The sequence below is a fragment of the Lithobates pipiens genome, unplaced genomic scaffold, assembly GCF_037356315.1.
Source record: "Lithobates pipiens isolate NorthernLeopardFrog02 unplaced genomic scaffold, aLitPip1_a1.2 Scaffold_19, whole genome shotgun sequence".
Classification (NCBI taxonomy): domain Eukaryota; kingdom Metazoa; phylum Chordata; class Amphibia; order Anura; family Ranidae; genus Lithobates; species Lithobates pipiens.
This window is the reverse complement of record NW_027507764.1, coordinates 366,082,345-366,105,989: the sequence shown is the minus strand read 5'-3', so window position 1 is coordinate 366,105,989 and position 23,645 is coordinate 366,082,345. Positions and strand designations below refer to the sequence as shown.

The window sequence follows — 23,645 nt, the reverse complement described above, 5'->3', positions numbered from 1 at the left end:
CACCTTAACTACCTCCACAGCATGAAGTGATCTTACTCCTTCCAACTGAGGATCAGAAAAGAAGACAAGACATTGTCTTGATTCAAGTGAAAACTAGACACCACTCTAGGCAATAAAAATGGATGAGGACGCAACATCACCATATGATGCAAGACCAAGCATGGCTCCTTGCATGTAAGAGCCACCAACTCTGACACTTCACTTGGTGAAGTGTTAGCCCCCAAAAGAAGCCACTTTCCCAGATAGAGGACCAACATAATTTCCCAATTGGTTAAAAAAGTGGCCTGTGCAAGGAAAGTTGAGATCAAATTCAAGTACCAAAGACACAAGAGTGGCCTGACAGGTGGGACTGTCTACATTACACATTGTATGAAGTATGAATCAAGGAGCGAGAAACAATGGCCTCTGAAAAAATAGATAGGGACAAACGCTGACCCTTAATGGTATTAAGGGTCCCCTACCGATTGGAGAAAGAAAAATAAAATCTCCCACTCACATATTTCTGCGAGTCCAACTTCCTGGCTTCACCCCAGGCAAAAAAATATTTCCAAGCCCTGTAATTGAAGTTCCCAAAAGCTGGCTTCCAGGAGCTCAACAGTGCTGAGATACAGGACTCAAGACCATTAGGTCCTGCTGGACTGGGAGTGTCCAAGAAGCGACCCCCGCAAGACTTGCTATGTCAGTGTACCAAGCCCTCCTGGGCTAATTCGGCTAACAATATTATCATGTGGCAGAAGTTGAGACAGAGGGAAAGCTTCAAATAAGGGCAAACTAGACCCTAAGGTGTTACCAGTGCATCTACTCATATTGCCAGTGGGACCCTCCTCCCGGACACAACCTGTTCCAACTTGTTGTAGAACTTGGAATCTAGTAGCTTCACCTGCAGCACCCCCCCCCCCCCCCCCTGCCATATTCTATAACTGGAATATGCACTGAGGATAGAGACAGCACTTGTGCTGTCCCAGACAGAATGTGGTTCACCTTCCTGAGCTGCATGACTCCTGGTGCCATCTTGGTGGTTGATATATATGCCCCTGCAGAGGCTTTTCCGCATAGAACCTACAACTGGTTTGTCAAATAATCCAGACTAAGGCGTACTGGCCAAAAGTTCCAAGATATTTATGGGCAGTATTCTCCCCTGTGGAGACCAAGTCCACTGAACTGTAGCCACCCTCAAACCAACTGGAGAAACTGGCATCAGTAGTTATCTTCCAATACCGGAAGAATTCAACCTTTATAGATTACAAACCACCAATCTTTAGCTGTGCAACACCCCAGAAACAGTGCCCTCCGGCAATCCAATGTCTGGATCTTCAAGTTTCAGAAAGAGAGAATGCTTTTCTACCAAGACCTGGAGTAGGACTGTACAGAAATGTGCTCTGACCTAGATACAGCTTCCTACTGCAAAATGTATTGAAGGGAAATCTAGACCAACTGCTTCCTGAGCAAAGGTTATGCAAACATGCAGGTATACAAGTTTTCTTGTTGTTCATGCATTTATGTATGCAATATAATGCAAACAAATACATATCTATAAAGTTTAATGTAATATGCACATGTTTATGCAATTTAATGCAAAAAAAAACAAAAAAAACACATGTATGCAGTTCAAGTTTATGTAAGAACTTTTATTTATGCTAGTATGTATGTATGCAACGTGTTTATGCAAGCATGCATCAAGTGGCCGTTTTGTGGAAAAAAAACACCTTTTTCTTTCTTTCATAAAATTTAACAAATTTGTATTTTTTTCTTCATAAATTTTGGCCAAAATGTATACTGCTACATAGCTTTGGTAAAAATAACCCAAATTAGTGTATATTATTTGGTCTTTGTGAAAGTTAGAGAGTCTACAAACTATGGTGCCAATCACTGAAAATTGATCATATCTGATCGGGCCTTCAGTACATCAGGTGTATCTCATTTTTTTTAAATACTAACAAGTCAGAGAAGTACAAATAAACCCCATTTCCAACATTCCAAGGTATTAAGTAGCATGGTGAGTTTTTTTTTAAGTTGTATTTTTTTTTCACAATTCTTTGCAAAATTAAGATTTTGTTCAATCCTGCCTTCAAACTCTCCTGCCACTAAACACTGCATGAACACATAGGCTAACATCGAGGGGCATTTAGATGCAGAAAAAAAAAAAACACTAGATGCCCCTAGAAGAGTCTGTAAAATGTACAGTGTGCACAAGGCCTTATAGTTTAATAAGAAATATATCTTAAAACAAACTCAGCATTCTATAGATAGGCCAATCCGCTTGCACATCTTGTAATGTCACAGCTGTCACAAGTACCTTCTAGAAATCAACTATCCAAGAAATGCCTTAAAAGCTAAAAAAAATAAAATTAAAAAAATGGGATAAAATAAGCTTACCACATGAGCTGGAACCTGCACCATTTTCGCAGCTGGGGTCCCTGGGCGCGGGTAAAACTGATTAATGAAGAGGCTAGGGAATTGGTATTCTTCAACTAGCTTTAACGTCTCCTTAAAATCTTCATCCTTCTCTCCAGGAAAGCCACAGATGATGTCCGTAGCGATTGTAATTCCGGGCACTCTACAAAACAGATGGAAAAAAAAAAAAAACATGTTAAACTGTAGTCCAGATTTCACATTCTACAAAGTATTCTACCAACATTTCCCAGAGGCCTATGATGATCATTACATTAACCACCTCACTACCAGGGAGAAAAAAAAAAAAAAAAGACAAATTTCTTTACACGTCACTACCAGAAAATTCAACAGAACACCTGACACAACACTGATTTTAATGTATGAAAACACTGCATAGTTTTACACAAGTATAGACTAAAATGAAGGAGATGGGACATATTCAGGTTTACAAGCAGCAAACAGTGAATTTAGATCAAGGATTGTAATGTGCATTGCATTAAAGCTGACCATTTAACCACTTGCTTACCGGGTCAATTCTGACACATGAACACATTTTTTTGCTAGAAAATTACTTGGAACCCCCAAACATGATATATGTTTAAGCAGAGACCCTAAAGAAAAAAATGGTGGGTGTTGAAATTTTTTTATGTCACAGTATTTGTGCAACGGTTTTTCAAACAGTTTTATGATATATGAATATGATTTTTAATCACACTCTATAAAAATTCCCAATTTTTGATAAAATATGAAAGATGTTATACTGATGTAAATATATACCTAACATTTCACACTTTAACAAATTCAATACAGGGCACTTTTAGCCCCTTCTTGACCAGACCAATTTTTAGCTCATGCTCAGTCATGCTACACTGTACCCAATTGTTTTTTTCTTCACACAAATAGAGCTTTCTTTTGGCGGTATTTAATCATAACTGGGTTTATTTTTTGTGATATAAGCAAAAAAAATAAAAAAAACACTTTTTTTATAGGTTTATATTATTAAATTGAGCAAAATAATACTTTTTATTCATAAATTTGGGCCAAAATGTATACTGCTTCATATATCTTTAACCACTTGAGCCCCGGAAGATTTGACTGCTCAATGACTAGAGCCCTTTTTGCGATACGGTACTGCGTCGCTTTAACTGACAATTATGCGGTTGTGTGATGCTGTACCCAAACAAAACGTCCCTTTTTCCCATAAATAGAGCTTTTTTTGTGGTATTTGATTATCTCTGTGGTTTTTATTTTTTGCGCGTGTGTCAATTCTGAAAAACAAAAAAAAAACAAACACACAATATTTTGCACTTTTTGCTATAATAAATATCCCCATTTATTTCCCTCAGTTTAGGCCGATATGTATGCTTCTACATATTTTTGGTAAAAACAAAAATTGCAATAAACGTATATTTATTGGTTTGCGCAAAAGTGTCTATAAGTGTTATAGTGTCTACAAAATAGGGGATAGATTTATGGCATTTTTATTATTTATTTTTTTACTAGTAATGGCGGTGATCTGCGATTTTTATCCTGATTGCGACATTATGTCGGACACTTCTTACACATTTTTTGGACAATTATACAGCGATCAGTGCTATAAAAATGCACTGATTACTGTATAAATGTCACTGGCAGGGAAAGGGTTAACACTAGGGGCGAGCAAGGGGTTATCTGTGTTCCATGACTGTGTGTTCCAAGTGTAGGGGGAGAGGACTGACTATAGGAGATGACAGATCGTGGTTGCTAGCTATTAGGAACTCACCATCTGCATTTCTTCTCAGAACAGGGATTGGTGTGTTTACACACACACACGTCCCTGTTCTGCCTCTTGTGCTTATGGCCGGTTAAAGGAGCCGGAGTATAGCTACGACGGTCAGTAGGGGGCATAGCACCTCATTGGTAGTGTCAGAGGGATTTTGAGCACATAACATTATCTAGTCTAAAGCTCACCATACATGTTACAATCTGACTTCTCTATCATCCAATCAACTTGTATCCAGCCAGACAGGCTTGTGGATTTCATAGTTGTTGAAGAAGCTGAAGATGGTTGCATAGTCAGATTGTAATATGTGCATTGAGCTTAAGGGTTAGGTTGAAATAAAATATGAATAATGCCTGGCATAGTGCATGCATGCCCCAAGAATCAACAGTATGCTATCATATTATAACCAAATTAAGTTCACAATATATTCTCATTGGTACTCAGGGCCCAGAGCAGGCACTTTGTACAAGAAAAGGCAGGTGCTGTCTGCAGCCAGTAATGATTATATATCTTTGCTTTTTTTCACGTGTGCTTCTAATTAATAGTGCTGTCATGTCTTACATTTAATGGCGCCAAAAGATGAATTGCTGCTTTAATCTGAGGTTTCAATTTTTGTCTCAACTGTGTGCAATGGGTTATGGTAAAGGGACTCTCTATTAACATTTCATATGATCTCTTTACAGCTGTAATGGTTCCACCATATTAATGAAATGAAAAATGCCAAAGAAGCTTGCCCTGAATATATCAAATGGATCAAACATAATCTTTCCAATAAAGTGATATACAAATGCCAAGAAAAAGAACTTCATAACAGGTTTTGATAAAACTCAACAGTAATATGGAAGCAATTAAGCTGCCTTGGTAGATGCAAAGGGCAATCAGGTAGAAGCCATTTGTTGAAATGGTAGCAGTGAAATATTGTAATTACACAAAGCAATCAGTAGTGTTACTGACATTTATTAGTGGCTGCTCCTTGTAGCTTGATTGTTACCCCCTTTTCATTATAAACGTTTTAGAAAACAAAAGGTCTTGATCTTGCATGTTAACACAGATGGCAGGATGGTAGAATCCAAGCAATGCCCAGTGGTTGAAGATCAATTACTTTACTACAAAATAATTGGAGTTTACATTTAGTTCATCACACAATATATCTTTCCAGAAACTGAATGTCAGAAAGTGAGTGGAAAAACTGAACTGGTTACTAGAGACAAACAAGTTTGTATACAAAAGGTTTGATGCCTTAGCACAACTAGAATTTTCTAATTTACAGCAGCAATTTTCATTGATTTTAGAATGAAATGTGCTTTTTGATATTTCTATTAAGATTAATCAATAGTATCACTTCTTGGTATATATTACTTGAAGTCTTTCGGTTTGGATTTCAGTTGTTAAAATAAAGTGTTTTCATCATGTTCATAAAGAAAAACAAATTAATTTCAAGATAATTTTATTTTGATGATTTTTGAAGGTTTATAAATTGACATGTTAATGAGACCCTGAATATTTTTTTCCATAAATTTTTTGATTTAAAAAGGGTATTTACCAAAGAGTAATTCCATATTGATTTTTCTTTTTTTTAGCCCCGCACTAGCATTGTACTTGTTAATTTATCGTTTCTAGCTACAAGTGTGCATGCAATTTTTAGGTTTGACATATTTAATTTCTATTTACTTGACACAGGCTCTTCTTTTATATATTTTTTTAAAAAAGTTATTATATTGTGTTTGTGTGCCCCATTTTATTATTTTGGTGATTTTTTTTTTTACTTAAAATAAAGGTTTAAAAACAGCTGCCTAAATACAGTGTGACAAATATTATGATCTGGTTATGCTTCAGGTAATACACTTCGAAAGATAAATAATTTGGGGAGTTTAGGTAATCTTCAGGCTGAAATTAAACTTTTAATGTGTGCAAAAAAAAAAAAAAAATAGAACAACTGGTCCATTAGCAAAAGTAATAAAGTGTTATTAAATTTTTTCCCATTTTGGGTATAGTAGGGAATAGTTAAATTCTTTCTAATTTTTTATCTTGTTGTCTGCATCCACTCTGGTGAGATTCACCCTCTCCATTTTAGTCTGTTTGACCAAACAGGAATAAAGTGAGAATATGAAGTCTCCCAATGAGGACACTTGGTCCAGTGATAACTAGGAGTGGATCCCCTTTACATTAACCACTTCTGGACCATTCACCGCAGTTTTAGTGCGGCAGGCTGGCTCAGCTGGGCAAATCGACATTACCTTACGTTGCTTTTCCTTTTGGCCACTAGGGGCACATTCGAAGAGTGCGCCCAGAGCCAATCGCTCGTGACAGAGCGAGACTCAGGATGTGTGTGTGTAATCACACAAATCCAGGTTCTTTGAGGGGAGAGGAGACAGATCGTGTGTTCATACTAAGTATGAACACCGAGACAGTCTCATCCCCCTACAGTTGGAACACACCTAGGGAACACAGTTAACCTCTTGATCGCCCCCTAGTGTTAACCCCTTCCTTGTTAGTGACATTTATACAGAAATCAGTGCATTTTTATAGCACTGATCACTGTAGAATTGTCAATGGTCCCAAAAATGTGTCAAAAGCGTCCAATTTGTCCGCTGCATATCGCAATCCCAATGAAAATCTATCCCCTATTTTGTAGACGCTATAACTTTTGCACAAACCAATCAATATACACTTATTGCAATTGGTTTACCAAAAATATGTAGAAGAATACATATGAGCAAGGACCTAAAGGAAAAGCTCCCTAATGGGACACAGCAAAAAATGAATAAAGAATAAAAAAAATGAATAAAGAAATAAAGTTTAACCATTCCCTACTTTAACCACATGCCAACCGGCTCCTGTAGATATACATCGACAGAATGGCACGGCTGGACAAAGCAACATACCCGTACGTTACTTTAAACTTCCCGCCGTGCACATGTGCGCCTGCCGCGAGCTCCATGGCCGTGCCCGTGGACTCGATGTCCGCAGGGATAACCACAATCGTGTCACAGAGCTAAATAATGGGGAGGTGCCAATGTAAACACAGCATCTCCCCATTCTGCCTAGTGACAGGACACCAATTGTCTGCTCCCTGTCATCAGGAGCAGCGTTCAGCGTCGTGCCACTGCTACCCCATCCCCCAGATAGTTAGAAACACGCCACATGACACACTTAACCCCTCCCCGCCCCCTAGTGGTTAACCCCTTCACCGCCAATGACATTTTTACAGTAATCAATGCAATTTTAGAGATTGATCACTGTATTAATGCCAATGGCCCCAAAAATGCGTCAGAATTGTCTGATGTGTCCACCATAATGTCGCAGTAACAATAAAAATCGCTGATCGCCGCCATTTCTAGTAAAACAAAACAAAAAAAAATGCCATAAATCTATCCCCTATTTTGTAGACACTATAACTTTTGCGCAAACCAAATGCTTATTGCGATTTTTTTTTACCAAAAATATGCCAAAGAATATGTATCGGCCTAAACTGAGGAAAAAAATTTTTTATATATTTTTTTGGGGCTATTTATTATAGCAAAAAGTTAAAAATAATGCGTTTTTTTCAAAATTGTCGCTCTTTTTTTGTTTATTGAACAAAAAAACCAAAACCACAGCTGTGATCAAATACTACCAAAAGAAAGCTCTATTTGTGGGGAAAAAAGGGAGGCCAATTTTGTTTGGGAGCCACGTCGCACAGTCGCGCAATCGTCAGTTAAAACAACGCCGTGCCGAATCGCAAAAAGTGCTCTGGTCAGGAAGGGAGTAAATCCTTCCGGGGCTGAAGTGGTTATTAATTACAGTACAAAAAAAAATAGATCATTATTTATTTATTTTTGTTTTTTCTAGCCCTGAACACAAAAATAAGTAGGATAAAGAAAAAACTATTTTTCTTTTAAACTAATTCTACACACAAAAAGTAACAAATTGCTGTCTTAATTGGAATATCTAGTAATGGTAATACAGTGAGGTTCATCTAGTTGCAGGGAATTTTCTTGGCCACGAACAGCCCTCCAACTCCTTCAAATCTCCAGCTACACTTTCATACATCAATTGTAGCTGAATACTACAGAACATGTTTTACGGCTTGTTTTGCTTTTTACTATACTGCTAATGACCAAAACGCATATATGCTTTTCTTTAATTGGGTAAGCATGGCTTTCAGTGGATATAATGTGGCTCCTTAAAAATGTATTCCACTCAAATTGGGCCACTGCTTTAGGTTTGACATGTCTTATCTTAAAGCCTGCTGCAAAAGGAGATATATAAATATTATCTCTCCAGTGGGCAGCGAATGCCAAGATGGCCGTTTCCAAGAGCTACCCTGGCTGAACAATCTTTAGCATCCAATAAACTTCTGTGTGCGTCAGATGCTTAGTCCCTTCTTGTGCTTTGCGGTTCTTACTGCCAGCCCCTATGTTACTACAGGACACAGTAGTGATTTAACCACTTGCTTACTGGGCACTTAAACCCCCTTCCTGCCCAGACCAATTTTCAGCGCTGATGCACTTTGAATGACAATTGCGCGGGCATACAACACTGTACCCAAATGAAATTTTTATCATTTTTTTCCCACAAATAGAGCTTTCTTTTGGTGGTATTTAATTACAGCTGGGAGTTTTATTTTTTGCTAAACAAACAAAAAAAATGCAAAAAAAAAAAATCAATAAAAAAAAAATCATGTTTAATAGTTTGTTACAAAATTTTGCAAACAGGTCATTTTTCTCCTTCATTGAAATGCGCTGATGAGGCGCACTGATAGGCTGCACTGGTAGGCATAGTTAAGGCGGCACTAATAGGCACAGATAAGGTGGCACCGATAGGCACAGATAAGGCGGCACTGATGGGCACAGATAAGATGGCACAGATGGGTGGCACTAAGGGGCACTGATAGGTATCACTGATAGATGGGACTGATGGGCACTGATAGGTGGCACTGCTGGGCACTGATGGGTGGCACTGATGGCCACTGGTAGATGACACTGATGGGCACGGATGTGTGGCACTGGGGTGCAGCACCGTTGTTGAGGCAGATTGTGGGTGGCACTGTGGGCACTGATGGGTGGCACTGTGGGCACTGCTGGGTGGCACTGTGGGCACTGCTGGGTGGCACTTATTTATTCCTGAGAGGGGCAGGTGGGCACTGGTAAGCTGGCCGTGATCGGGACTAATGTCCCGATCACGGCCGCCGGTGATCGTCTCTTTTTTTTTCTCCTCGCGCTGTCAGCGCAAGGAGGAATAATAGCCGATTACCGGCTCCATTGTATCACATGATCAGCTGTCATTGGCTGACAGCTGATCACGTGGTAAGGGGTCGGGATCGACCCCTTGCTCGGATCTGTGATCAAGCGAGTCTCAGACTCGCTGATCACAGGGGGTGCGCAGGCCGCTCGTGCACGGGACAACGTCAATAGACGTAGTCCCGGCAAAGGAGGTCCGCGCTGTAGCTGTCATTTGGCTATAGCGCGGATCTCAAATGGTTAAGGGTCAGCAGATACAGCTACAGAGCATGAATGAGGATCTAGCATTTTTGCCACAATACTGTTGCTTTAAAGGGGTTGTAAAGGTAAACGTTTTTTCACCTTAATGCATTCTATGCATTAAGGTGAAAAAACATCTGACATTGCCGGCGCCCCCAGTCCCCCCCCCCCTCCGTTTCACTTACCTGACCCCTTGAAAGTCCTCACTCACCCACGACGTCCTCTTCGCCGCTCACCCTGGCAGTTGATTGGCTAGAATGGATGGCTTGAAAGCAGCACAGCCATTGGCTCGTGCTGCGGTCAATTACATCCAATGACGCGGAGCGTCGAGGGGGGCGGGGCAGAGTGATACAGCGAGCGGCTATAGCCACTTACTGTATCATGCGAGTGTGCCCGCAAGCACTCCACACTACGCGAGGGAGCTCGCATGAAGTTGTGGACCCTGTGAAGAGCAGGCTCGGGGCCACTCTGTGCAGGTAAGTATAACATGTTTGTTATTTAAAAAAAAAAAAAATTGCCTTTAGTGATCCTTTAACTTTTTGGCCACAGATTAGAAAACCAAAGGAAACCATCAATTATTTGATCTGTATGGAAAAAAAAAAAGCATATCTATTTTAGGCTTGTTTTTTAATATTTTATTGTGACAGTCAGAATTTTAATTATTGGCTTTTAGTGTTTACATACAGTACGTAGATTTTACATTGTTCTACTATTTGCTTATTCCACCAACATGGAACCTAATGGTTTGCATTGAAATGTCTGGTGAAATAAGTGTGGTGACTGTCTGCAGCTACATTGTGCAAAAATTATAGAATCAACACATTTTCCAGTATTGCACTGAAAACAAAGTATCTGAGGAACTAGGATAAAAAAAAGGAAACAGGACGCCAAACCACTGCTGGAACAGGGAGGGTAAACAATTTCCAGGAAAGCAACAATAAAATCAGTGACATGTGGCATGTTATAGGCCCAGACCTGACATACAGGAAAAGCAGAGTTTTGCCTCATGCAGGTGATTTAGAATTTACTAGATATATTTTTATGGTGGACGCTTAACAATGATATTGGGTATCTGAAAGGATTTTAGTGTCACTACCTCCCCTTTCCATTTTGTCTGACAAATCTGTCATACCAACCCCTCATTGTATGACTTTAGGAACAACAAAATGTTTTATTATTGATCTCAAGGGGGCTCCAAGCTAAATATTGAAACCCACACAAAGCACAGGGATGGTGGAGTAGAAACAGCAAACATCCATGTGTCCACTTATACTCTGCTATTTGAAAGATCTGAGTATAGAAAATCATCAAGATTCACAGTGCGGCTCAGTGAGCTCATATTCTCATAGACAATAAAAATGGAGAAAAAAGTAGTAGAATTGTTGAGCTGATCTGACCTTAGCATGCATGTAGCATAAGCAATCCAACTAGATGTACTATGTTGTATGTTAATGGGTATAAAGGTAAGCAAACAAATCTGTTTCTCTATACTCCATATTGATTCCTAGTGTTTTATTGATACTTATTGATATATTCAAGATCTATTTAAGATCTATTCAAGTAAACAGACCTTTAAAATACCCCAAATAAAAGGGTAAAAATATAAATTATTTATTTTAAACATATTTAGTACATTGTGCAGTTACAAAACAGGTACCAACAACAATACTTTAGGCCTACATTTTGAAGTACATCACAGTAATTATGTCTAACTAGACATTCCAAGTAAAATAAATTAATTTCTTGGCATCAGCTAGCAAAACACTTCAAATTAGACCTGGTAGACTAACGAGCCCCAATAACAGAAAGTAAGAATGACCACCTAAACCATCTGGACTAGGTACCACAATAGGTGTATGTTGTTATATCTCCTAAAACCTAACAATAAACATGAACTACGTGGCACAATGTATTATTTTCCCTAGTTTAAAGTGATTGTAAAGTCTTGCTTTATTAAAATAACAAACATGTTATACTTACCGCCTCTGTGCAGAGGTTTTGCACAGAGCAGCCGGAATCCTCTTGTTCTCGGGTCCTTCGCTGCTTCTGGTCCCTCCAAAGCAAGCAGCCAAGCTGAGCTGCAGCTCCCTGTGTCCATTCAGACAGGGGGGCTGTCGCTTGGCCTGTCCCCATCTCTCTCCTGATTGCCTGACCCAGAGGAGCCAATGGCGCTGCTGCTGTGTCTTGGCCAATCAGAAGGGAGAGTCCCGGATTGCCAAGGGATTTGTGGACATCACTGGACAGAGTTGGGACTCAGGAAAGTATTAGGGGGGCTGCATAGACTGCATTAAAATAAAAAATAATAAAAAAACTTCTGACTTTACAACCTCTTTAACAAAAAACAGGAAGGGCTCTCTCATCGCCCCCAGGCAAGGGGGCCATAGAAGAAGAGGACGAAAAAAAAAGGGGAGGGAGAAAGAAAAAGAAGAGAAAATTAAAGGGGGGGGGATGGAGTTGGGGCTCATTTGAGTCATATGGGAACTAGAGGGGTGGGATACTCCACACCAAATACAAATCATTTATCACAGCTACTGACAACGTAATGCATATTTGACCTGACCAATAACCTCATATTTGTGGGCTATAATGGATCTCAGATAGAGACCACAGCCTAGCTGATGCTTCAGTGTTTATTATCTGATATGGACAACAATCATATTTATAAACTGATAATATGAAGATAAAAACTAGAAGAAAGCAGAATGGTTGTCACCTATTTTACATGGCATTCACATCGTAAGAAATAACTTATATTTTATAAACCCTATTAACATTTCTGCAACTTCTCAACATGATCCGTTTTGATGACATTCTGTACAGTAATCTATATTCAGAAAACTGATGAGAGCAGAAGATGAGAGGAACCAGTGGAGCAAGGATGCAATTTATTAGTCTGGTCTGTAAATTTATTCAGGTTCTATTGTAGTGCTAATAAATAAAATCACAGCATCCAGGATATGAATGTAAAAAGAAAAAGTACTGAACTTCTGACATCCACTGCCAGAAATTCCACTGATACAAAAAAACCTTCTAAAAAATAAAAATGGGATGCTAGGGATTTTATTAACAAGATGCATAACGTGCCACCACTGAGGAGGAGAAAAAAAATCATTAAGTGTGACAATATTGTTATTTACTGTTATCTAAACTACTTTTATAATACTACTGGTAACAGTGAAAAGGCTTTAATACAGACTGTACAGGCAGCACAGACTTATATTAAGTGTCTGTTCCCATAGCAACAAGTTTATGGAAGCTACAAAATTCAATGAAATGTGTATCTATTGCACTTAATCTTGGGTAAGAAAAATATATTTTAGAACCAGAAATATGTATTAGTTCTCTTCGGAGGCAAGGTTCAGTTTATAACAGTAATTAGATTTGCCCAGGATTGATTATGTTCTGCACTTGTAGAATTAACTGGCTTTGCAGTAGCAAGAACATTAAATAACGTCAAGCATTTAAATAGATCTGTAACATTCGTTAACCTGTGCTTAGACAAAAAAAAAACATTAAAAAAAAAGGCAAGATCAACTGCATCCTCTAACACATTTGTACAGGCACTTTAATAGTGGTGGCTTGGGTCCCATATATTTGTAAATGTATGCAATAGAGAACTCTGAGTCTATTAATATTTTATCAAGCGATTTTAAATTCGGTGCTAGCTAGGGGATTTGTTTGTTTTATTTAGTAAAAGTGAATGGCACCTACATCATATGTTCCTGTTCCAAGTTATAAATTAATGAACTGCTTGATGTTTTTTCTTTCCTCATCACAAAGGAAGTTTTAACTTTAAGTTGTATTTGACCATTCACGGTCTAATGGGAGAACGTAATGGTAATCCAGGAATAAATCAGCAATTCCTCAAAGGCAAGAGGGGCTTGCTCCTTTTGAGTAAAGGGGCAAGATCTTATGTTCACTCCAGAAGCCATCAGTTTCTAACATTTGCTATGAACATAACCCAGATATCAGGCACAAATTTGAAAGGATGCAGTTATAGTTTGGAAAATGGTAGGTTACCCATTCACCATGCTAATAAGTTCACATTAATATAGACCTCTATAAATGAAAATACCTGCCACTTCCTTTAGCCTTTGTGAGTTAAGGTCCTGTGTTAAGCTATAAGTCCACTGAGTGGTAGTTAGCACAGAGCTTCTCCGTGAGATACTTGGGTACAATTATATTTATGTAAACTTTAAAATGTGCCTTACTTTTTTTTTTTTTTTAATTATTATAAAATTCCAATTATCTTTGTAGAGTTTCTGATATCTGAATGCAAAGGTGGGGGAGTTTAACCCTTTCAATGCCAATTATGCATTTTTTGCAAACATGTTTAAAAAATAATTTTAGGTCCGAAAATTACTTAAAACCCCAACACAAAAATTGTGTAAGTAGACACCCTGGAGAATAAACGTTTGTTAGTTCCCATTTTTCATGCCACACGATATTAGGGCAACAGTTTGTCAAATACAACATTTCTGTAAAAAAAAATACACTAAAGTTAAGTTATCTGTATGGTAAAAGTGCCTTTTACCATGCAAGAATTATCGGATCCGGTTAGCAGTGGCTTGCACTTTCAAAGCACTGTTTACTTTTTTTCACTTTATTGTCACAGTGTGACATTTCATAAATTTCCATGCACCACAGCTCATGTGAAATGCAGACAGAAATGGATTTGCCGGATGTAAAACTGCAAGCACCTTGCAGATTTTTGCTCCGCAACACAGCTCATCCGGAGACTGTTTAAGTGTGAACAGGGTACATACAAATCAATTGATTTCTGTTTACCCTTAGGAAAAAAAAAAAGAATTTTTCTAGTGCAGAAAATTGGCAATCTGTTTAAAGCGGACCTTCACTGCAGCTGAGCACTGCAAACCAAGACATTTAACACCATTTAATTATTTTTTTAAATTCAAAGCAAACGCCCTCCTTCATCCAAGTCTCCATGCTTTATTGGTTTAGAACTCATTTGGAAAAACACCTCTTGCATTTCTGGCGGTGGCCATCTTGTACAAGGGCAAATTCATCTGCTCTTATCTCACACATGCATGCAGCAGAGAGTGCTTAGTTGAGAAAACCCTTCCTCCTCCCTCCTGAAGACTCCTGGTATGTTTGAGATCATTTGTCTAGGCAGGACACCAGGAAGTAACTGAAGAAATGTAACAAAAAAAAAAAGTTTACAACAAGTAAATTATATACTTTTTTTTATCTATTTACTAAGGCTATCAGCACAAGGATTCAAAATAATGTTGATTTGGACAGTAAAGTTCTACTTTAAGTTGTAAAAAAAACAATTTGTTAACTTTTCTAGATCTACAATAAAGATGATCTTTTGTTTATAAGAAAATATATACATATATTAGTAAATTATAATATTCTTTGCATTGTATTGAGATAATGCAGGAATGCATTTAGACATGACAATATAATATGTACAAGTATGGATTATAAACGGTTTATTATTTTTACTTTCTCAGACCCAGGTCTAATAGTTGAACTGAGCATTAGATTTTATATCACGGGTTAAGGCAACTTTATTACAGGCTGTTTGCTATAAGAGTTTTAGTCAGATACAGGTGCAGACTTAAGAGGAGAGCCCCAGAGAGTGGCATGACCTCTTAACTGGCCTCTGGGGATCAAACTTTTGACCCAAAACCACAGAATCAGTGGCGAGAGGCTTTTTGGTCACCTTTATTTCAACTGAACTTGTCTGGCTGCCATTGGAACTGTTACAGTCAACAGAATCTGCTTAAGAAACATCCCCACTGTTACCCTGTGGATTACAAATACTGTATTTATTGGCGTATAACACTCACTTTTTCACACTGAAAATTGGGTGCAAATAGTGTGTGCGTGTTATATGCTGATACTGCAATTTGGGCTGCCTAGGAGGGGACGGGACGAGAGCTGTCAGATTACATACAGCAAGAATCTCCTGTTTACTCAGCGGCCTCTCCAATAGGAAGTCCCTTCTCCTGGGCCGGCATTGGACTAGTGTTCTGTCTATCATAGAACTTTGTATTAAAGAGGCTGCTGAGTAAACAGGGGATTTGCGCTGTATGTAATCTAACGGTGCTCGTCCCATCCCCATCCCTGTCCCCCTCAAGGCAGCAGTAATCTGAGGTTAGGCTGCAGATGGGCACTGATCAGGCTGCATTTGGGCATTGATAAAGCTGCAATGATGGGCAATTGTGAGGCTGCAGATGGGCATTGATCAGGCTGCATTGATGGGCAATTGTGAGGCTGCAGATGGGCAATGACCCTTATTTTGGTTCAAAGTTCTTCATTTAAAACGTATTTATTTTTTCCTGAAACTTCCTTCCAAAAATTAAGGTGCGTGTTATATGCCGATAAATACGGCAGTTAAGAGGCTCCACCACCAACATGACTGTAGGTCTGTTATTCTACTGGCGAGTGCTTTGGAAAGGGCCTAAAAATTTGTAGACAAGGCTGGTCCTGGAACCAAAAACACAGCTGGTGCAGCAGTAAATTGTTGAGCAACATCATCATCACTCTGCTACACAGACGACAGAAAGGATCTCCACATCAATATTACTGCAAAAAAGGTAACTGTAGCACAATAAATGGTGAGACGTGATAGGTGTATGCATTGCTGTCTGTCATTTGGGATTGCAGCAAAAAGTGCAAGAGCACAAGTACTCTTCACTCTGTGAATCAGCATCTCAGTCCTAGAAGTAGAAATTGACCTCAGATAATAACTGAACAAAGATTCTGTCCTCTAAGAAAGAAGAGCAAAAAAAAAACAAACAAAAAAAAAAAACAGCTTTGTTGAAGAGTATGCAACATGAAAAATATATCTGATGCTAGGTTTACGTGAAAGTAAATACTACTTTTCCATAAGAAGCACTCTCCCTCTCGCCTTTACAAAAGTAGGAAACACGTTTGAAATAAATAAAGCCATTAGAACTTTTTTTTTTTTAGGTACAAACATCTGGTAGCAAATGAGTTAGGGGGCTATACCACAAGGAGATTTCATTGCACTAGATTTCTCCAAAATAGTATCACAAGAAATTAAAACTTAACATTGTCTCTGGAATTCTTATTATGTTGGTAGTTATATGGGTCTCAGAGAGGTGGTAGAGATTTTGCACACAAGTTGGGGTTGCTCCTATGGTTTAGTATACTTAAAAGCTGTTGGTCATAATCAACCAATTCATACATAACCTCTACTTGCTCATCCAATCTGTCTATATGACTTAACATACCAGTTAATGGTCTCGAAGGGGAGCTGCTAATATCTGTGTGATTCAGTGAAAACAATAGCAGTTGGGCTATCTACACTCAGTGTGAAATCTGGCAAAGGTAAGCACACTCCATGTAGCTGTAATTACAGCACACATTTTCTTGGGTAAACAGTTTTAACAAAATCCACATCCAATGAAGCAGCTAAATGAAGAGGCACTGGGAGGTAAAATGTAATTCATTAACACCTTCCCACGCCTCTCTAAGTCCCATGGCATTACTTGTAAAATAACAATATACCCAGCTCTCAGAAGTGCACAGTAATATTTCATACAGCTTCCTCGCCACTAATAAATATTGATGGTCTCAGCACTTATGGTCACTCTAATTACTTCAACTTCTTGAAATCTGTCGCCCCTGGATGATTTTCTTGTTGGACAGCAGGCCACTCACACCACCTCAGCTCCCGTTGGAGATGCACCCCCTTTGGGGGTCCCCGATCTAGTGTGTCACGCTTTTATTATATAGTCAACCTTCTAAGTATGGTAGAGAGTGGGTTTTTACACTTAATTTTATTTTATTTATGATTTTTCTTTTCCTTGGGTAGGATCAGACAATACAGTAACTCCTTCTAATATATTTTATTAAACTCAGGTGCATGCTCCTGAAGAGTGGATCAATCCACAAAATGCATAGAGCTACTATATGCCATGCCCCTATGATTCAATTACTTTGTCAGTATGTATAGTTTTTGACATTAATCGTTTATAATCATGTGACAAACCGCCTACATTGTATGTATAGATATACATTTTTATGAATTGTACCAGTTATTATAATTGTATTAGATATACACTTACTCATGATTATGCATTTGTATGTTCATTTATATAATCAACTGAATTCTTTATACCTATGTGCGTCATTCAAAGTCCCAAATCCCTTTCCCCTCTTTTTTGACTAATACATACATACTTGTAGACTGTAAAAGAAACAGTGCATTAGCACTACCTGCAAGGAGAACAATGCCACGGCCACTCCAATTGCTTTTAGTAATCTTGTTATTATTAAGGCTTCTGCTAAAAAACAGAGTGTTCACAGGCAAACTGAGTAACTAAACTAAAAGAGTATTTTCATTAACGTTAGTAACAAAAAAAAAAAAAAAAAAACTGCTCATAAAGCCTTTACCAAAATATCTGTAAAATTGAAACTTTCTATTCCAACCTACTTACCGCTAATAAAAGGAGAAAAGAGATTGGGACTTTAGCTGATGTGCATGTGAGACAGTTGGTAAATAATGTGGATACCATTTATAAGGGAATCATATGTATGTAGAATCATATAGTAATACATATAAAAGATAGTAATGTTGAGAGCAAATTATATTCGACAGCCTCATCAATGGAATATAGAAAAATACATAATTACAGTGATTTCTACATATGCAAAAAAACATTGTCTCAATGATTCAGTTATAACACACTATTTATTACATGTGGACATTGGATTATGAGCTGATGATCTAGGTAAATTATAAAATAATACAAAAAAGTTCCATGAGTGACACAAATGTTATATATATATATACATATATATACATATATATATATACATATATATACACATACATACATACATACACACACTTGTTTGCACTTAAATGGAAGGCAGTCCACTGTGCTAGGGGAGAGGTTTATGGGAAGGCTGGAGGAGTATTTAAACTAGGATTTTGGGAGAAGGGTGAATTTTTATTATAAATCGGGCAGATAGGTCAGACACGGGTCAGCCCCTTTTGGTGGATGGAATGGGAAAAGATGGGGGGAGGACTATGGCAGATGATACGAAGGCTCCTATTTTATAAACAACCACTGGAAATGGTACCATTTGTACAAAATAAAAAAAAATAAAAAAAAGTCTGCCAAGCAAAATAGTTGAGTTGGAAGCTCTGGGGACACGAGGAGAACTATGATCTAATTGGTTTTGCTGAATTTTGGCTTCATTCTTCTCATCACTGGGCTATTAATATTCCTGGCTATGCTCTCTTTCAGAAAGACCGGGTAAAATGGAGGTGTGGTGGTGTATGTCTCTATGTGAGAAGTGATCTCAAAGCGAGTGTGAATGAGCACCTAGTTGATGGAGAGTTTGAGGAGTCTGAAGCAGTATGGGTGGAACTGTACAAGGGTGTAAATACTACAAAGGTTATCATTGGAGTTCGTTATAGACCTCCCAATGTTAATGAGGAGGTGGAGACTCAGCTCCTTGAACAAATGGAAAGGGATGCAAGGGCTGGGACAGTGATAATAATGGGGGATTTTAACCACCCGGAAATTTACTGACGTAATGGCACTGCTGGGACAGTTAAAGAGAAAAATTATAAACCTATTACAAGACTATTTAATGGTCCAGTATTGAGGCCCCAACTAGGAATAACGCTCTGGTAGACCTGGTAATATTAAACCATGCAGAGTTTATTACTAAGACTGAGCTCAGGCGTGTTTGCAAAACACACGTGCAGAGCAGCCAGGAAGTCGGCACTGCACAGTGGCAATTACAGGCAGTGAGAAATTTCGCTATCTCTGCAGCCACGCATCAGGACAATGTCTCACTGCTTATGATTAGTGCTAGGCAGTGCCGACTTCCTGGCGTCCTCTGCACATGCTGTTTGCGAACACACCTGAGCTCATCCTTACTTATTACCAACATTCATATAAAAGAACTTATGGGTAGCAGTGATCATAACATGATTTCATTTACTGTTAGCTGTAAGCAACAAACACATATGGGAAGGATAAAAACACTTAAAGAGGAAGTAAACCCTTCCAAACAACTTGGACCTATAGGTAAGCCTAGATTAAGGCTTACCTGTAGGTCCAAGCAATATCTCCTAAACCTATATGGTTTAGGAGATATTTGCCCGAAAATGGGCACCGCTGTCTACGGCGCATGCGCCGTAGACAGCGGCGCGCATGCGCACTAAATGCGGCAAATCCAAGAATGGATTTGCCAAATTTGTCGACTCCCGTGCGCATGCGCGGGAGTGACGTCATCGCGGCTTCGCCGAGTGGCAGCGGCGGAGCTGCGAGACGCGACTCCCGTGCGCATGCGCGGGAGTGACGTCATCGCGGCTTCGCCGCTGTCATTGGTCGGAGCTGCGAGACGCCACCAGCAAGATGGACGCGGCGGACTACAGGGATCAGCGGCGACTTCGCTGGCTCCTGTGTCAGGTAAGTGACACATAATGAGCTACTATGCGATGCATAGTAGTCCATTATGCTTTACCTTTGCAGGGAAAAAAAGAGGAAGTAAACCCATCAGGGTTTACTTCCTCTTTAACTTTGAGAGCAAATTTTCCAAGGATGAGGGCTTCTCTCCATGACTTAGACTGGGAGGATATATTGGCATCAATGGACACAGAACAGAAATGGGAACTCTTTAAAAAGACTATGCAAACTCATTTCAAGGTATATTCCCATAAACAATATGTTTAAAAGAGGCGATTCAGTTCGCATTGTGCGCTATATAAGTATTTCATTCATTCATTCATTCAAAAGACTAAAGAGAACATCTATGTGGCTCACAGCCAAAGTTAAAATGGCTATAAATAATAAGAACATATCTTTTAAAAAATATAAAAATGTAGGAACTATCATCATTTAAATGCTGCAAAGAACATAACAGAATATGTAAAAAGGAAATCAAGGATGCAAAAATTCAAAATGAACAACAGATTGCAAAAGATAGTAGGACAAAACCCCAAAAAATATTCAAATATATTAATAGTAAAAAGGTCAGATGTGAAGATGTAGGCCCTTTACAAAATAATCTAGAGCGGGTGACTGGGGACAAAGAGAAGGCTAATTTATTAAATACTTTCTTCAGCTCTGTGTATAAAAAGGAGCATGGGGGAGCTCAAGTCCATAATGGGGGTGGTAGTGACACAGCCCCAAATGATCCACATAAGCTCAAAAGTGATATGGTCCAGAAATATTTAGACAGAAGAAAGGTGGATAAAGCACCTGGACCAGATGGCATCCACCCACGGATCGTAAAGGAATTGAGCTCTGTCATATCAAAGCCATTGTTTCTAATTCTAATGGACTCAATAATGACTGGAATGATACCACTGGATTGGCGTTGGGCCAGTGTGCTGCCCATATTCAAAAAGGGATCAAAGTCTTTATAAATTTACTATAGACCTGCTGGTTTAATTTTTTTAGTCGGCAAGATACTGGAGTTTAATAAAATATCACAGAGGAGTTCTTGCTGGAAAAAAATATTTTAAGCAACAGACAACATGGATTCATGAAAACAGAAGTTGTCAAACAAACCGGATTTATTTTATTAGGAAGTAAAACCTTGGACAGAGGGGTGGCTATGAACATGGTATTACTTGGATTTTGCATAAGTGTTTGAAACAATTCCCCACACACGGCTAATGTAGAAGGAAAAGTCTCTACAGGCTTGGGAAGATCAATTTGTAAATGGATAGAAAACTGGCTAAAAAATGAATTCAGAGAGTAGTGGTTAATGATTCTTAAGCCTCATACACACGGTCGGACTTGTACAAACTTTTCCGTGGACTTTTGTACAAAGGGCGTGGTCCACAAGTTTGTATTGCATACACACGGTCGGACTTTTTGACAACAAACGCGAACGTGGTGACGTCACAACGTACGGACGCCACATCAAAAGAGGACGTTCAATGACTCCAGCGCCACCTTTGGTCAACTTCTGTATTGTAGTCTGATCGTTTGCATAAGTTCTGAGCATGCGTGTTTGTACCTTGTACAAAAGTCCGATGCTTTTGCGTACACACGGTCGGACTTTGCTCCATCGGACTTTTGTTGCCAGAAAGTTTGTCCGTTCGCACAGCCAACAAAAGTCTGATGAAAACAGAAAAAGTTTGTCCGATGGAGCGTACACACAGTCGGATGTTGCTCCAAAACAGCTAATTTGCATGTTTGTTGTCAAAAAGTCCGACCGTGTGTACGGGCCTTTACTCTTAATGGTCTGTTATCAGTGATGCACCCGCAATTCAGTGCAGGGAACCTTACTTTTTAATATCTTTATAAATGATATCGGGTCTGGGATTAAAAGTAAAATTTCTGTCTTTTCAGATGACACCAAGCTATGCAGTGGATTAACATCCTTACAGGATGTCTCCAATTTACAAGTCAACCTCAATGCTCTGTCTAATTGGGCAACTAAGTGGCAAATGAGGTTTATTGTTGATAAATGTAAAGTTATGCACTTGGGGGCTAAGAATATGCATGCATCATACATACAATAGTGGAAAAGGATCTGGGGGTTTTGGTAAATCATAAGCTCAATAATAGCATGTAATGCCAAGCTGTGGTTTCCAAAGCAAGCAAAGTCGAGAGGGAGAGGGAGAGAGGGAGAAAATCCCCTGTAAAAATCATTGGTAAGACCTCATCTGGAATATACAGCTCAGTTTTGGGCACCAGTACTAAAAAAGGATATTGGGGAACTTGAGAAAGTGCAGAGAAGTGCAACCAAACTGATAAGAGGCATGGAAGAGCTCAGCTATGAGGAAAACGTAGAGGAACTGAATTTATTCTCTCTTGAGAAGAAAAGATTAAGGGGGGTACAAATAAATAAGTGATATAATATAATATAGCGAACTTGGTGCTGAGTTATTCACTTTAACCGGTTCTCGACCGGCGCACGCCAATGTACGTTGTCAGAATGGCATGGACAGGCAAATGGGCATACAGGTACTTCCCTTTAAATTTGTGTGCGTTCCACCGGCAGCACGCGCCACCCGGGACCTCCGTGAGTTCGGTCGTGATTCCCACGATCGTCTCATGGGGAGGAAGAATGGGGAGATGCTAATGTAAAAAACCATCTCCCCGTTCTGCCTAGTGACAGTGTCACTGATCTGTGCTCCCTGTGATCGGGAGCTGAGATCAGTGACGTGTCACATGTAGCCATGCCCCCCACAGTTATAAACACGCCCCAGGACACACTTAACCCCTACACTGCCCCCTAGTGGTTAGCCCCTTCACTGCCAATGTCATTTAAACAGGAATCGGTGCATTTTTATAGCACTGATTGCTGTATAAATGACAATGGTCCCAAAAATGTGTCAAAAATGTTGACGTGTTCGCCGTAATGTCGCAGTCATGATAAAAATTGCAGATTGGCGCCATTACTAGTAAAAAAATATATATATTTTGCGCAAACCAATAAAACGCTTATTGCAATTTTATTTTTTTTACCAAAAATAAAAATATGTAGAAGAATGCCTATTGGCCTAAACTGAGGAAAAAAAATATTTTATATATTTTTGGGGGATATTTATTATAGCAAAATGTAAAATATAATGCATTTTTTTTTTCAAAATTGTCACTCTTTTTTTGTTTATGGATCAAAAAATAAAAACCGCACGGGTGATCAAACGCCACCAAAAGAAAGCTATTTATGGGAAAAAAAGGACGTCAATTTTGTTTGGGAGCCATGTCACACGACCGCATAATTATCAGGTCAGGAAGGGGGTAAAATCCTCCGGGGCTGAAACGGTTAAGGTCATCCCAGAGGACAAGGGGACACTATTTACGTCTAGAGGAAAAACAAATATTTACTCTCCAAATACGGAAAGGTTTCTTCACAGTAAACGCTATCAAAATGTGGAATAGATTCCACCCAGAGGTAGTTCTGGCCATCTCAGTAGTTTGCTTTAAAAAAGGCCTGGCTTCAAGTTGATCCAGGGAAAATCCGATTGCCTCTCGGGGGATCAGGAAGGAATTTTTTCCCCAGCTGTAGCAAATGGGAGCATGCTTTGCTGTGTTTTTTTCGCCTACCTC

The 23,645-nt window shown here is 39.0% G+C and overlaps 1 protein-coding gene across 1 annotated transcript in view; it reads right to left on the bottom strand.

Annotated features, from left to right (window-relative positions):
* CDKAL1 (CDKAL1 threonylcarbamoyladenosine tRNA methylthiotransferase) overlaps positions 1-23,645 on the bottom strand; it is a 1,106,309-nt gene that overhangs the window by 330,267 nt on the left and 752,397 nt on the right. Inside the window, exon 12 of the mRNA XM_077493830.1 lies at positions 2,377-2,557. Within this exon, the coding sequence (XP_077349956.1) occupies positions 2,377-2,557 (181 nt within the window). The remainder of the gene's footprint in view (positions 1-2,376; positions 2,558-23,645) is intronic.